Source organism: Triticum urartu, chromosome 5 (genome assembly GCF_003073215.2).
Source record: "Triticum urartu cultivar G1812 chromosome 5, Tu2.1, whole genome shotgun sequence".
Classification (NCBI taxonomy): Eukaryota; Viridiplantae; Streptophyta; class Magnoliopsida; order Poales; family Poaceae; genus Triticum; species Triticum urartu.
Window position 1 is genome coordinate 494920820 of NC_053026.1, and position 14590 is coordinate 494935409.

General features: G+C 46.3%; 1 protein-coding gene across 1 annotated transcript; it reads left to right on the forward strand.

Moving 5' to 3' along the window:
- The first annotated feature begins 11511 nt into the window (after positions 1-11511).
- LOC125510079 (dehydration-responsive element-binding protein 1B-like) lies at positions 11512-12686 on the forward strand. Its single transcript, XM_048675173.1, has one exon. It carries the CDS (start codon positions 11615-11617, stop codon positions 12440-12442), a length of 828 nt encoding a protein of 275 aa, XP_048531130.1. The 5' UTR covers positions 11512-11614; the 3' UTR covers positions 12443-12686.
- Positions 12687-14590: the final 1904 nt, after the last annotated feature.

Here is a 14590-nt window from a genome sequence, read left to right on the forward strand (position 1 = left end):
TACTGGATTGATACCTTGTTTCTCAAAAACCGAGGGAAATACTTACGCTACTTTTCTGCATCACCCTTTCCTCTTCAAGGGAAAACCAACGCATGCTCGAGAGGTAGCAATGGCCCGTGTTGTTTCTGTTGAATTTTAATGCGTTCCTAGAGAAAGCTAAGTTGAAAGATGATGGTAGCAATTACATGGACTTGGTCCATAATTTGAGGATTATCCTCATTGCTGCACAGAAGAATTACATCCTAGAAGCACTGCTAGGTGACAAACCTGCTGCAGGAGCAATACCAGATGTTTTGAACGTCTGGCAGAGCAAAGCTGATGACTACTCGGTAGTTCAGTGTGCCATGCTTTACGGCTTAGAACTGGGACTTCAACGACGTTTTGAACGTCATGGAGCATATGAGATGTTCTAGGAGTTGAAGTTAATATTTCAAGAAATGCCCGGATTGAGAGATATGAAGTCTCCAATAAGTTCTACAGCTGCAAAATGGAGGAGAATAGTTCTGTCGGTGCACATATACTCAGAATGTCTGGGTACCACAACCACTTGACTCAGCTCGGAGTTAATCTTCCTGATGATAGTGTCATTGACAGAGTTCTTCAATCATTGTCACCAAGCTACAAGAGCTTCGTGATGAACTATAATATGCAAGGGATGGATAAGACAATTGCCGAGCTCTTCGCAATGCTAAAGACTGCGGAGGTAGAAATCAAGAAGGAGCATCAAGTGTTCATGGTCAACAAGACCACCAGTTTCTAGAAAAAGAGTAAAGGGAAGAAGGGGAACCTCAAGAAGAACGGCAAGCAAGTTGCTGCTCAAGGGAAGAAGCCTAAGTCTGGACCTAATTAAGCCTGAGACTGAGTGCTTCTACTGCAAAGGGACTGGTCACTGGAAGCAGAACTGCCCCAAGTATTTGGCGGAGAAGAAGGATGGCAAAGTGAAAGGTATATTTGATATACATGTTATTGACGTGTACCTTACTAATGCTCGCAGTAGCGCCTGGGTATTTGATACCGGTTCTGTTGCTAATATTTGCAACTCGAAACATGGGCCACGGATTAAGCGAAGATTGGCTAAGGACAAGGTGACGATGCGCGTGGGAAATGGTTCCAAAGTCGATGCAATCGCCGTCGGCACGCTACCTCTACATCTACCTTCGGGATTAGTTTTAGACCTAAATAATTGTTATTTGGTGTCAGCGTTGAGCATGAACATTATATCTGGATCTTGTTTGATGCGAGACGGTTATTCATTTAAATCAGAGAATAATGGTTGTTCTAATTATATGAGTAATATATTTTATGGTCATGCACCCTTGATGAGTGGTCTATTTTTACTAAATCTTGATAGTAGTGATACACATGTTCATAGTATTAAAGCCAAAAGATATAAGTTTAATAATGATAGTGCAACTTATTTGTGGCACTGCCGTTCAGGTCATATTGGTGTAAAGCGCATGAAGAAACTCCATGCTGATGGACTTTTGGAATCACTTGATTATGAATCACTTGTGCTTGCAAACCATGCCTCATGGGCAAGATGACTAAGACTCCGTTCGCCGGAACAATGGAGCGAGCAACAGACTTGTTGGAAATAATACATACTGATGTATGCGGTCCGATGAGTGTTGATGCTCGTGGCGAGTATCATTATTTTCTTACCTTCACAGATGATTTGAGCAGATATGGGTATATCTACTTGATGAAACATAAGTGTGAAACATTTGAAAAGTTCAAAGAATTTCAGAGTGAAGTGGAAAATCATCGTAACAAGAAAATTAAGTTTCTACGATTTGATCATGGAGGAGAATATTTGAGTTACGAGTTTGGACTTCATTTGAAACAATGCGGAATAGTTTCGCAACTCACGCCACCTGGAACACCACAACGTAATGGTGTGTCTGAACGTCGTAACCGCACTTTATTAGATATGGTGTGATCTATGATGTCTCTTACTGGTTTACCGCTATTTTTTTGGGGTTATGCTTTAGAGACGGCTGCATTCACGTTAAATAGGGCACCATCAAATCCGTTGAGACACCTTATGAACTGTGGTTTGGCAAGAAACCAAGTTGTCGTTTCTTAAAGTTTGGGGTTGTGATGCTTATGTGAAAATGCTTCAACCTGATAAGCTCAAACCCAAATCGGAGAAATGTGTCTTCATAGCATACCCAAAAGAGACTATTGGGTACACCTTCTATCACAGATCCGAAGGCAAGATATTCGTTGCTAAGAATGGATCCTTTCTAGAGAAGGAGTTTCTCTCGAAAGAAGTGAGTGGGAGGAAAGTAGAACTTGAGGAGGTAATTGTACCTACTCCCTTATTGGAAAGTAGTTCATCACAGAAATCAGTTCCAGTGATTCCTACACCAGTAAGTGAGGAAGCTAATGATGATGATCATGAAACTTCTGATCAAGTTACTACTGAACCTCGTAGGTCAACCAGAGTAAGATCCGCACCAGAGTGGTACGGTAATGCTGTTCTGGAAGTCATGTTACTTGACCATGACAAACCTACGAACTATGGAGGAAGCGACGATGAGCCCAGATTCCGCAAAATGGCTTCAGGCCATGAAATCTGAGATGGGATCCATGTATAAGAACAAAGTGTGGACTTTGGTTGACTTGCCCATTGACCGGCAAGCCATAGAGAATAAAGGATCTTCAAGAAGAAGACTGACGCTGATGGTAATGTTACTCTCTACAAAGCTCGACTTATTGCAAAAGGTTTTCGACAAGTTCAAGGAGTTGACTACGATGAGACCTTCTCACCCATAGCGATGCTTAAGTCCATCCGAATCATGTTAGCAATTGCCAGATTTTATGATTATGAAATTTGGCAAATGGATGTCAAAACTGCATTCCTTAATGGATATCTTAAAGAAGAGTTGTATATGATGCAACTAGAAGGTTTTCTCGATCCAAAAGGTGCTAACAAAGTGTGCAAGCTCCAGCAATCCATTTATGGACTGGTGCAAGCCTCTCGGAGTTGGAATATACGCTTTGATAGTGTGATCAAAGCATATGGTTTTATACAGACTTTTGGAGAAGCCTGTATTTACAACAAAGTGAGTGGGAGCTCTATAGCATTTCTGATATTATATGTAGATGACATATTGTTGATCGGAAATGATACTAAATTTCTGAATAGCATAGAAGGATACTTGAATAAGAATTTTTTAATGAAAGACCTCAGTGCAGCTGCTTATATATTGGGCATCAAGGTCTATAGAGATAGATCAAGACACTTAATTGGACTTTCACAAAGCACCTACCTTGATAAAGTTTTGAAGAAGTTCAAAATGGATCAAGCAAAGAAAGGGTTCTTGCCTATGTTACAAGGTGTGAAGTTGAGTCAGACTCAATTCCCGACCACTTCAGAAGATAGAGAGAAAATGAAAGTCATTCCATATGCTTCAGCCATAGGTTCTATCATGTATGCAATGCTATGTACCAGACCTGATGTGTGCCTTGCTATCAGTTTAGCAGGGAGGTACCAAAGTAATCCAGGAGTGGATCACTGGACAGCGGTCAAGAACATCCTGAAATACCTGAAAAGGACTAAGGATATGTTTCTCGTTTATGGAGGTGACAAAGAGCTCGTCGTAAATGGTTACATCGATGCTAGCTTTGACACTAATCCGGAAGACTCTAAGTCATAAACCGGATACATATTTTTATTGAATGGTGGAGCTGTTAGTTAGTGCAGTTCCAAGCAGAGCGTCGTGGCGGGATCTTCATGTGAAGCGGAGTACATAGCTGCTTCGGAAGCAGCAAATGAATGAGTCTGGATGAAGGAGTTCATATCCGATCTAGGTATCATACCTAGTGCATCGGGTCCAATGAAAATCTTTTGTGACAATACTGGTGCAATTGCGTTGGCAAAGGAATCCAGATTTCACAAGAGAACCAAGCACATCAAGAGACGCTTCAATTCCATCTGCAATCAAGTCAAGGAGGGAGACATAGAGATTTGCAAGATACATACGGATCTGAATGTTGCATACCCGTTAACTAAGCCTCTCTCACGAGAAAAACATGATCAGCACCAAGACTCCATGGGTGTTAGAATCACTACAATGTAATCTAGATTATTGACTCTAGTGCAAGTGGGAGACTGAAGGAAATATGCCCTAGAGGCAATAATAAAGTTGTTATTTATATTTCCTTATATCATGATAAATGTTTATTATTCATGTTAGAATTGTATTAACCGGAAACTTAGTACATGTGTGAATACATAGACAAACAGAGTGTCACTAGTATGCCTCTACCTGACTAGCTCGTTGATCAAAGATGGTTAAGTTTCCTAGCCATGGACAAAGAGTTGTCATTTGATAAACGGGATCACATCTTAGAGAATGATGCGATTGACTTGATCCATCCATTAGCTTAGCACTTTGATCGTTTAGTTTACTGCTATTGCTTTCTCCATAACTTATACATGTTCCTATGACTATGATATTATGCAACTCCCGAATACCGGAGGAACACTTAATGTGCTATCAAACATCACAACGTAACTGGGTGACTATAAAGATGCTCTACAGGTGTCTCCGATGGTGTTTGTTGAGTTGGCAGAGATCGAGATTAGGATTCGTCACTCCGTGTATCGGAGAGGTATCTTTGGGCCCTCTTAGTAATGCACATCACAATAAGCCTTGCAAGCAATGTGACTAATGAGTTAGTTACGGGATGTTGCATTACGGAACGAGTAAAGAGACTTGCCGGTAATGAGATTGAACTAGGTATTGAGATACCGACGATCGAATCTCGGGCAAGTAACATACCAATGACAAAGGGAACAACGTATGTTGTTATGCATTTGACCTATAAAGATCTTCGTAGAATATGTAGGAACCAATATGAGCATCCAGGGTCTGCTATTAGTTATTGACCGCAGATGAGTCTCGGTCATGTCTACATAGTTCTCGAATCCGTAGGGTCCGCACGTTTAACGTTCGGTGACGATCGATATTATGAGTTTATGTGTTTTTATGTACCGAAGGTAGTTCGGAGTCCCGGATATGATCACGGACATGACGAGGAGTCTCAAAATGGTCGAGACATAGAGATTGATATATTGGAAGCCTATGTTTGGACATCGAAATTGTTCCGGATGAGTTTGGGTATTTACCGGAGTACAGGGGGGTTACCGGAACCCCCCGGGGAGTATATGGGCCTTATTGGGCCTTAGTGGAATAGAGGAGAGGAAGGCCAAGGAGGAGGGCACGCCCCCCTAGCCCAATCTGAATTGGGTGGGGGCCGGCCCTCCCTTCCTTCCTTGTCTCTCCCCCTTCCTTCTCTCCTACTCCTACTAGGGAAAGGGGGGAATCCTACTCCCGGTGGGAGTAGGACTCCCCCTAGGGCATGCCATAGAGAGGGCCGCCCCTCCCCTCCTCCACTTCTTTATATACGGGGGGGGGCACCCCATAGACACACAAGTTGATCTCTTAGTCGTGTGCGATGCCCCCTCCACAGATTTCCACCTCGGTCATATCGTTGTAGTGCTTAGGCGAAGCCCTGCATCGGTAACTTCATCATCATCGTCATCACGCCGTCGTGCTGATGAAGCTCTCCCCCGACACTCAGCTGGATCTAGAGTTCGTGGGACGTCACCGAGCTGAACGTGTGCAGATCGCAGAGGTGCCGTACTTTCGATGCTAGGATCGGCCGGATCATGAAGACGTACGACTACATCAACCGCGTTGTTATAACGCTTCCGCTTACGGTCTATGAGGGTACGTTAACAACACTCTCCCCTCTTGTTGCTGTGCATCACCTAGATGGATCTTGCGTGGCGTAGGATTTTTTTTTGAAATTACTGTGTTTCCCAACAAGTGTCACCTCAGTGTGCGAAATGGCATACACTGCCTTTTCCCGCCTTGATTTTTTACAAAGACAGCATAGACCAATAGGAGTTTCATGCTAAATTTTGGAATTATTTCGGGTTTGTTTGGCCTTTTTTATATATTATTGAGTTTCCAACATTTAATGCGCATAATTCAAATTTGAACTACAAGCACATGCTCCAGTGCGCCAAAATTGTTTGAAAAATTATTTATGTGTACTTGGGTGAATTTCAAGGTCCCATGCAAGAAATGAGAATGGAATTCAAACATCTGGATGTCGTGGCTTGGCCGCAAACATCGAGAAACTTGGTTTTTAAATTCCTCTAAATCCAAAACTCGCCTGAAAATTATGAAACTTGGCATGGTGTCATGACATGGCACCAACATGTTGTGGTAATTTTTTTATCCGATTTGCGAAGGCACACACCTTAACAACCAACAAAGTCATTTTGGAACAAGTGTTGTCACGTTATAATCGGACACACAAGTATTATTGAAACCATAGGCATTCTACTTATCATTTGCGTGCTGCCAAGCGTCCTCTTTTTTTATTGGCTAGGAGGCCGCGTGCGTGGTAGCTATTTGAGTACGGGGGGCGTGCGATCAGACCCCTGCACGTGCTTATCGACAGGAGAGCCCTTTGACCTCCACCAGCCGCCCACCTATCTCCCAACGCCTCCATTAATGGCCTAAGCCCCTTGTTTTATGGCGTGGCTATATCTCACTGGACGGAGATTTAAGAGAGAAAAAACGAAAATCTAAAAAGAAAATTTTGCATGGATCTTGATGAAGATCTGACGGACATATATCGCATCGACTGCGACTTATAACAAGACTGGTATTAATATATAAGGACGATGATAGTGGATAATAATTGTCTTGCATATTCAGGAAGATAACTAAAATTGCCACATGCGACAACGCCGAAATACACAAGGGCAAAAGAAGAAGGAAGACACAGACAATGATCAGGCTCGCTGATCTCTATTTTTTTGATGCGCTGCAGGCCGCGGAGACTAGTTCTTGCGGCGAGCAGTGATGATCTCTTTCATGTCCTCACACTGATTGGCAGCATCCATGGATTCTTCCACCAGCCTTTCGCGCTCGATGCGGAGCATGGCATTCTTGTCCATAAGTTTTTGGACGATGACGCCCATCCTCTTCAACAAAGTAGTGGTATCCTCGTGCTCCTTCACCCTTCCGGCGATCTTCTCCCTCAGCAGGTCGCGCTCGGTGCGGAGTTTCACCTTGTCCTCCCCTAGTCCCCGGATGACGCCGGTAGTATTTTCAAACGAGGCATTCATCTTGTCATGCAGCTTCATCCAGCCAGAGATCCGATCCATCAGGTCATCGAGCATAGCGCGCATGTGCCTGTGAGAGTCCTTGCCTGCCCGCGAGATATTTTCCTAGGCCGCCACGACGCGGGAGGACCTCTCTGCTGCATTCGCGGCGCGGCGGGACATCTCTGCTGCTTCCGCGGCGTAGCCGGACCAGTCTTCTACATCGATGATGCGGCGGGACCTCTGTGCTGCTTCGGCGGCGCGACGAGAACTCTGTGCTGCTACGGCAGCGTGGCGGGACATGTCGGCTGCTTTTGCAGTGAGGTGGGACATCTCTCGTGCTTCCGCTTCCATGCTCGCCTCTCCCTGGTAGTAGTCTCTCGACCCATAATTCATGCGGGCCATAGTAGACGCAAGGGAATGACGATAAAGACTTGTTTGTTTTTGTGGATGAGGAGTTGAGGAGGAATGTGCAGTCATCTTTGAGTAGGTAGTATGTACTAATGCGTTTCTTAGTGGGAAACCGTTTAGGTTTTGATCGGTGTGAACAGGTTTGCAATTAAATATAGCATGGTAGTAATTTGGAATATGAAGGAACGCAAGATCAAAATTTATTGACGGTTCTAGTTTCGAAGTGCGGCACTATTCCGGATGGCGTAACATGTGCACACGCTCTTGGCCGCATACGTGACGTTTGCACCATAGGGTGCACCACAATAGGCGATGTCAGCACACGTCTTGTTCCATCAACTGTGCGTTCTCGTTATTACCATCGCGCACGCTTCTTTTAATTAGAATGTGTGCCCGTCTAGCGCACACACCTTGATCTGTCTAATTGTTTATGTTTGTTGTGGCTAATCGCAAACAGTTCATCTATGTGAAGTGTATCCCGTCAACCGCAGACACCTTGATCTGGCTAACCATTTTTGTTGTGCTGCCTGATCACAAACAGTTCATCCGAGTGAACTGTATACCGTCAATCGCACACACACCTTGATCTACCCGGCCATTTGTGTTGTGTTTCCTAATCACAAACAGTTCATCCAGGTGAACTGTATGCCGTATATCGCACACAAACCTTTATCTGGCTGTCCGTTTCTGTTGTTAAGCTCATCACAAACAGTTCATTCGAGTGAATTGTATGCCATGCATCGTACATGCAACTACAATCTGAAACGTGTTTGTTGTCTCTGTCATCGGAAACGTTTTGCATCTTTTTGACGGTTTTTTACATCATCGTTTGCGATTAATAAATCGCACACGGTTTCGTCAAAGGGTCTCTAATTGTAGTGTCCCATTAGCAGCATCCTGCAGCAATGGTGGGTCAGTCTGTGCCCCATGTCCTACTCTTCCTCGCTAGCGAGAACACCTTTACTTTATGGGGCACACGACCGACACATAGACACAGAGGGGAGCAATAAGGGCTTGAAGGATGAGTGCCGACAAAGATTTAGACTAGGTGAACTTCCGAATGACTTTGTTTAATGAAATGTGTCAAAAGTGTAATGAATTTGGTCTAATTTAAATGAAAATTGTCCAGTTTGCATGAAACTTGGCCAACTCGTTCAAATCCGACTTGAAATGTACTTTCTCCGTTTCATATTAATTCGCTTAAATAGATTCAGTGCTAGATACACTCATTTGAGCAAGAATTAATATGAGACTTAGAAAGTATGTGGACATGGTTAGATGACCGGCTTTCGTATCACTTTCTGTAAAACACGTGCACAAAAGAAAAAAAGTGTCGATTTTAAATGTCCGCGTTGGAGGTGCCCTATTAGCTACTTGGACAATGCAAAAGCAAATATTGCAACAACAATATCAAACTGAGCCGGCACACCACATCCTCTTTTGCATTTTTGTTTTTGTTTTGATTGGAATCATCTTATAGCATATTTATGGCTAAATTCTGTTATTGTTAGTTTGCCCTGTTGGCCATAGGGTTTAGTAGGAGGAGGAGGAGGCTGAGATGTCCCATCGAGCTCGTGAAATTACAGCTGCTTCCTCGCTCACACTGACGGTCACCCACCCCCCACTAACGTGTGAGACGCGACAGCTCGCGTATAAAGTAACTGGCAGTTTCACACGAGACCGGGAGAAGCCAGCTGGCTGATCTAGTACAACTTAGACAACCTTCAAAGTCGATGTAATGTAAACGTCTCCTTTCATTGAAAGTACATCCTCAAAAAGCCTGAAATAAATTAAAAAAAATACAAGCATCAATATCAAGTTTAGGATTTGAACCCTGCTGTACTGACGATACCACTATCCTTCTGACCATCCAATCAAGAGTTGTTTCGTGTTGCCTAGTTATGGTTAATTACCTCACGTGAACGAAATACATCGTTTCTTTGGAACCATTTGCCAATCTTCGGCTAGTAGCCATCATTTTCCTAGCCAAGTTGGTTGTTTCACCTTTTCATTTTCCTTTTCTTAATTAGCTAATCAATAAATGTTCTTTATTAAATAAACTAATCGCTATTCTTGGAAACGTCGTTCACTTGCAGGTGATCTAGGATTCCTCCACCATCACCCTCTTATGTCGGTAGATTGCCGGCATCCTCCTCCTCCGACGGCTCCATTGACAGGGGTGTACGAGGAGGCCCCGATCTATCGGTGATAGTTGTAGTTTCTCTATCTTGAGGCTTTAGGTAGTTCATCGCTTGTCCGTCACTCCAAACATTTCAATGGTGGCGACGACAGTATTCACTAATGGTTACTTTGGCTTCTTCTCTTGCCCTGGTGATGCGTGTGGCATAGGTTCCAGCGACAATATTTGGTGCACAAGTAGGTCTTCGCTATTCGCGACTTCAGTCCTTCAAAAGGTGGCAATTGCGGTGTTCAATAAAGCCTTTGTCGGCTTCTAGGATTTGTGCGCCATATGTTTAGCTTATGATACTTCCCATATTTGTCAACCCTGATCAAGGTTGAACCAGCGAGGGGATGATAGACCGCAGTTGCATGGCACATCGTCTTGGATAAAGCTTTAGTGGTGCAATTCGATGGGGCTGAAACTTACACTTCTAGTGTACCGTTGTGTTGGGACCCATCATCCATGGTGTTTTTTGTACGAAGAAGACAGAGGGTAATCCCTATTTGTCACATATTGCGACAAAATGTGGACCGCTCACATAAGGATGTGCGACTGGGCTAGATCCAATAGACAGGAGCAATTTTCTACTTGACGACTTCCTATAGCAGTTGGTTCCGGTCAGGTTTCGCTGCGGTTTCTTAACACTAGTAGGTTCCGTTCAAGTTATATTTTTCATTTCTTTCCCCATATTCCTTTTTTTTTCTGGCGGGTTTTTACTGGTTTGGGGAACATCTGGACGGTTCTTTTATGTTTGTTATTTCTTTTACTTTCAAAAACATTGTTCATAGTTTTTTAAAAATGTTCCCAAAATTGGATAAAAATCACAAATGTTTTAACATGGTCACATTTCCAAACTGTTCACAAGTTTTAAATATTGTTCAACATTTTTCTAAAAATGTTCACATTTCTAATTTTTTTTGAGTATTTTAATTAAATATTGGCAAGTTTTAAAAAATCACTTCAAATAAAGTGTGTTTATGAAAAAACAAAACGCAAAACCACCAAAAAACTGAAAACCAGAAAAATTGCTAGAAACGGCAACGCACGGGAAAACAACTTGGGGACGCAGTGTGCCGTCCCATGTGCGGTAGGTCGGTAGCTCGGTGCGATTGCCGCACATTTGGTCGCACAGCGCGACACATAGGTGGTCCCGAGGCTGGGCTCGACAAAAAAAAAAAGCGGTGCCGAGACAGAGTGTTGCTGGAAGAAAGAAATAGAGTTTGCAGGCAGCTGGCGAGAGCCATTTTGGGATATTTCCCTCTTCTTTTTTTTTTTGTCTCCTTTGCGTGCCTTGATCAGTGGGAAAGCCTCCGATTTCTGCTCGGATATTCTTAGGCACCGAAGAAGAGCTTACGAAAAATGACAAACCTCTCCAAAAATAGGTCCTATCCGTTAACGGGCGGTGACCATAAAAGAGGCAAGCAGGCACAACCTTGATTGGATCGCATCATATATCTTATATGGATGTGGTCCAAAGTACGCTAATTAGTCTGGAATATGTGGTCGGCAGTCGACCCCGCGTCCACATAAACAACCAATCTCATGCCAAAATCCCCGTCGCTAAGCGAGGTATCGGTGGGGCTGGTGACGTGAGGAGGCAGGTGCGCCGCTGAACGTCGCTCCGTGGGTCCTTGTGAAATCCTATGGCCAAGTGGCAGGATGACAGACAGCCAAGATATTTGAGTGGCAGTGCTGACTGTTCACCGGAAAAGGACGCGCGCCATGAAGGAACCTGCCGCGGTGCTTCATGTGACGCGCCTATATAGGCTTCCCCCGCCGCATGCCCCTTCTTCTCAGTTCTCACCCACCCAAACACCGCCGTTGAAACCTCCAGTTCTCAGCGGAAACACAGCAACCTGCTCAACCGTCTCCACTAGCTCTCGACCAAGATGGACGTCGCCGACGCCGCCTCCTCATCTGGCCAGGAGCAGCAGGGGCACAGGACGGTGTCGTCTGAGCCGCCGAAGCGCCCCGCGGGGCGGACCAAGGTGCATGAGACGCGCCACCCGCTGTACCGCGGCGTGCGGCAGCGGGGCCGGGTCGGGCAGTGGGTGTGCGAGGTGCGCGTGCCCGGGGTGAAGGGCTCCAGGCTCTGGCTCGGCACCTTCGCCACCGCCGAGATGGCGGCGCGCGCGCACGACGCAGCCGTGCTCGCGCTCTCCGGCCGCGCCGCCTGCCTCAACTTCGCCGACTCCGCGTGGCGCATGCTGCCCGTGCTCGCGGCCGGGTCGTTCGGCTTCGGCAGCGCGCGCGAGATCAAGGCGGCCGTCGCCATCGCCGTCGTGGCTTTCCAGAAGGAGCAGATTATCCCAGTCGCCGTCGCCGTCGTGGCGCTACAGAAGCAGCAGATTATCCCAGTCGCCGTCGCCGTCGTGGCGCTCCAGAAGCAGCAGATTCCAGTCGCCGTCGCCCTGGTGGCGCTCCAGGAACAGCAGGTCCCAGTGGCCGTCGCCGTCGTGGCGCTCCATCGGCAGCAGGTTCCAGTCGCGTGCCCGGCAACCTCCGGCCCGGGCAGCGCTCTGTTTTACATGTCGTCCAGCGACTTGTTGGAGCTGGACGAGGAGCAGTGGTTTGGCGGCATGGAGGCCGGGTCGTACTACGCGAGCTTGGCGCAGGGGATGCTCGTGGCACCGCCGGACGAAAGAGCGAGGCCGGAGGACGGCGAGCAGAGCGGCGTCCAGACGCCGTTATGGAGCCAGAGCCACCTGTTCAACTAATTTAGCAGTGTAAAGCTGTACCATAGATAGCATCTTGTTCCTTCGTTGTACTTCATTGTACTACTATAAGCTCCCGGTTTGAGTATTTGTGACGTAGGGGATTCGCCTTCTTCCTGATTTGGGAAAAACAGAGTAGGCGGTGTGTTCCTTCATTCATAGTAGTAGTGTTTGTCAAGTTCCCGTTCCGGTTTCTAGTTTTGGGCGAAAGGCTAGATTGTTCAATACATCAATTATTGGTACAGAACTCGAGAGTACATCGTGCACTCCAGGAATCCATATCAAATATTTTATGAGAAGAAAACGACACAATGTCGAAGGACGCCACTGTTGGTTGACAACTTGTGAAAATGATGCTTTTGGACGGCTTGCAAGTGGACTCCAAAACTTTACTCGAGAGAAACGGAGAAAGAACGGACAACCGGATTATGCTCGCAAGAACAAGAACGACACAATGTCCAGCCTATTTGGTGCTGCTCCGCTCGCTAAAATTCAGTTCAGCTCCAAGAGTTCCACTTTGGAGCATGCAACTCCATCATAGAATAGTTGATCCTCTTTGGGTCTGAGCTAGCTCTCTCTCCAAGAATTGAAATTTTGGTGAAAAAGGTTTTATCGTGTAGTTGGATTTTTTTAGGACGATGTTTTGACGTACAGCTTGTGTGTTGTACGCATGAATATACGTTGGATTAAAAGTATATAATATAATGTCAACAAAAACAATTAGTACATTCGAATGATTAAAAATTATGTCCGCCAATATATATATATATACATACATATATATATATATATATATATATTATTCTGTTACCCTTCGTGAACTGATGTGGTGTACAGGTTGGACTGACAAGGTTTTCTACTTGAACCAATCTTCTTGTGTGTACGACGGTCGGAGACAGGTGATGCAACGTGGAGCTTCCGGGCGTTCTCCGGCGCGATGCTACGGGCCATTCGTTGCTCCTCATCGTCGTGCGTTCGTCCCCGTCGCCGTGCGCTGCTCGTTGTTGTCACCGCATTGGCCCCGCCCCGTCGCACGTCGTCCTCGTCCCTGACCTCCGTCATCCTCCTCGGACCGCCAACCGTAGTCGTTGACTCCGGCCGTCTCAAGTCATCCCCGGGCCTTTTCTGCAACTGCAGTGAGCCCCGCATCCTCCCTCTCTCCCCATGCTCTCCTTTGGTAGTCGTAGATCGTCGCCGACGTGATCGTGTGCCGGCCACGCCCGATGACCTAGATCGCCCCGTTCCCGCGCTCACTGCACCGTGCCCGCGCTCCTCTGGTCGCGCCCTGCGCGCACATCCGCAGCCGCCCTGTCCAGCCCGCGCCCTTTGCCCGTCTCGCATCGCCCCATCGTGCCTGCTCCGACCACACCCGCCTAGGCATGCGCGCAAACCCATGCCTTCTGCTGCTGTGCGCGCCTGTGGCCGCCGCTACCGTGGCCCCTATTGCTTCCGCTGCTACTGCCAGTACCACAGCCGCTGCTGTTAGACAGAGAATCCTGCTACTTCCTTCTTCAGTTAAGCTAAGTGTCGATTTATTCAGTTTCGTCAGAATAAGAATGCACCAGGAGTCGTTCTTGTACATGCTCATAGTCTATGTTTTCTGCATGTAGTAGCTAGTGTTGCAGTGTTCGCTCCCGTGGAATGGCGCGGCCGTTAGCTCAAACGTGGCCGGTAGACTAGGAATTGGTCGTTGGCGGAGGTGGTGTTTGGTGGCTGACTGAAGCCTACGATTTCTTGTAATCTGGTCAAATTGCGTAATTAAGTTGTGTGTTTTTCAGTGTTGTTTTGAATTACTGTCGTCGTATGTGTAGTTGGACTGCTCCATGTCAAAGCTTGTAATTACTGTGCGTTGACATTGGAGCAAGTTTCTTGTACTGGCTGCCTACTCCCCATACCCTCGGCACTTTGCGTATAAAGGCCGAGCCCTCTGTCACTTTCGTTCCACCAGCTGCAACCAAAAGAAAAGCCAGATGGATCCTGAGTTGGGAGAGGTCACAGAGGAGGAGGGGGAAGCCGTCGATGCGAGGGCTGCAACAGTGGAGTAGAGGAGGAGGAGGAGGCGCAGGCAGATGGCACAACGTGCGGCCGAGGAGGAAGTGGATGCAGAGTTCAACAGACACCTTGCGTGCAAGGTGATGGATACCTGCAACT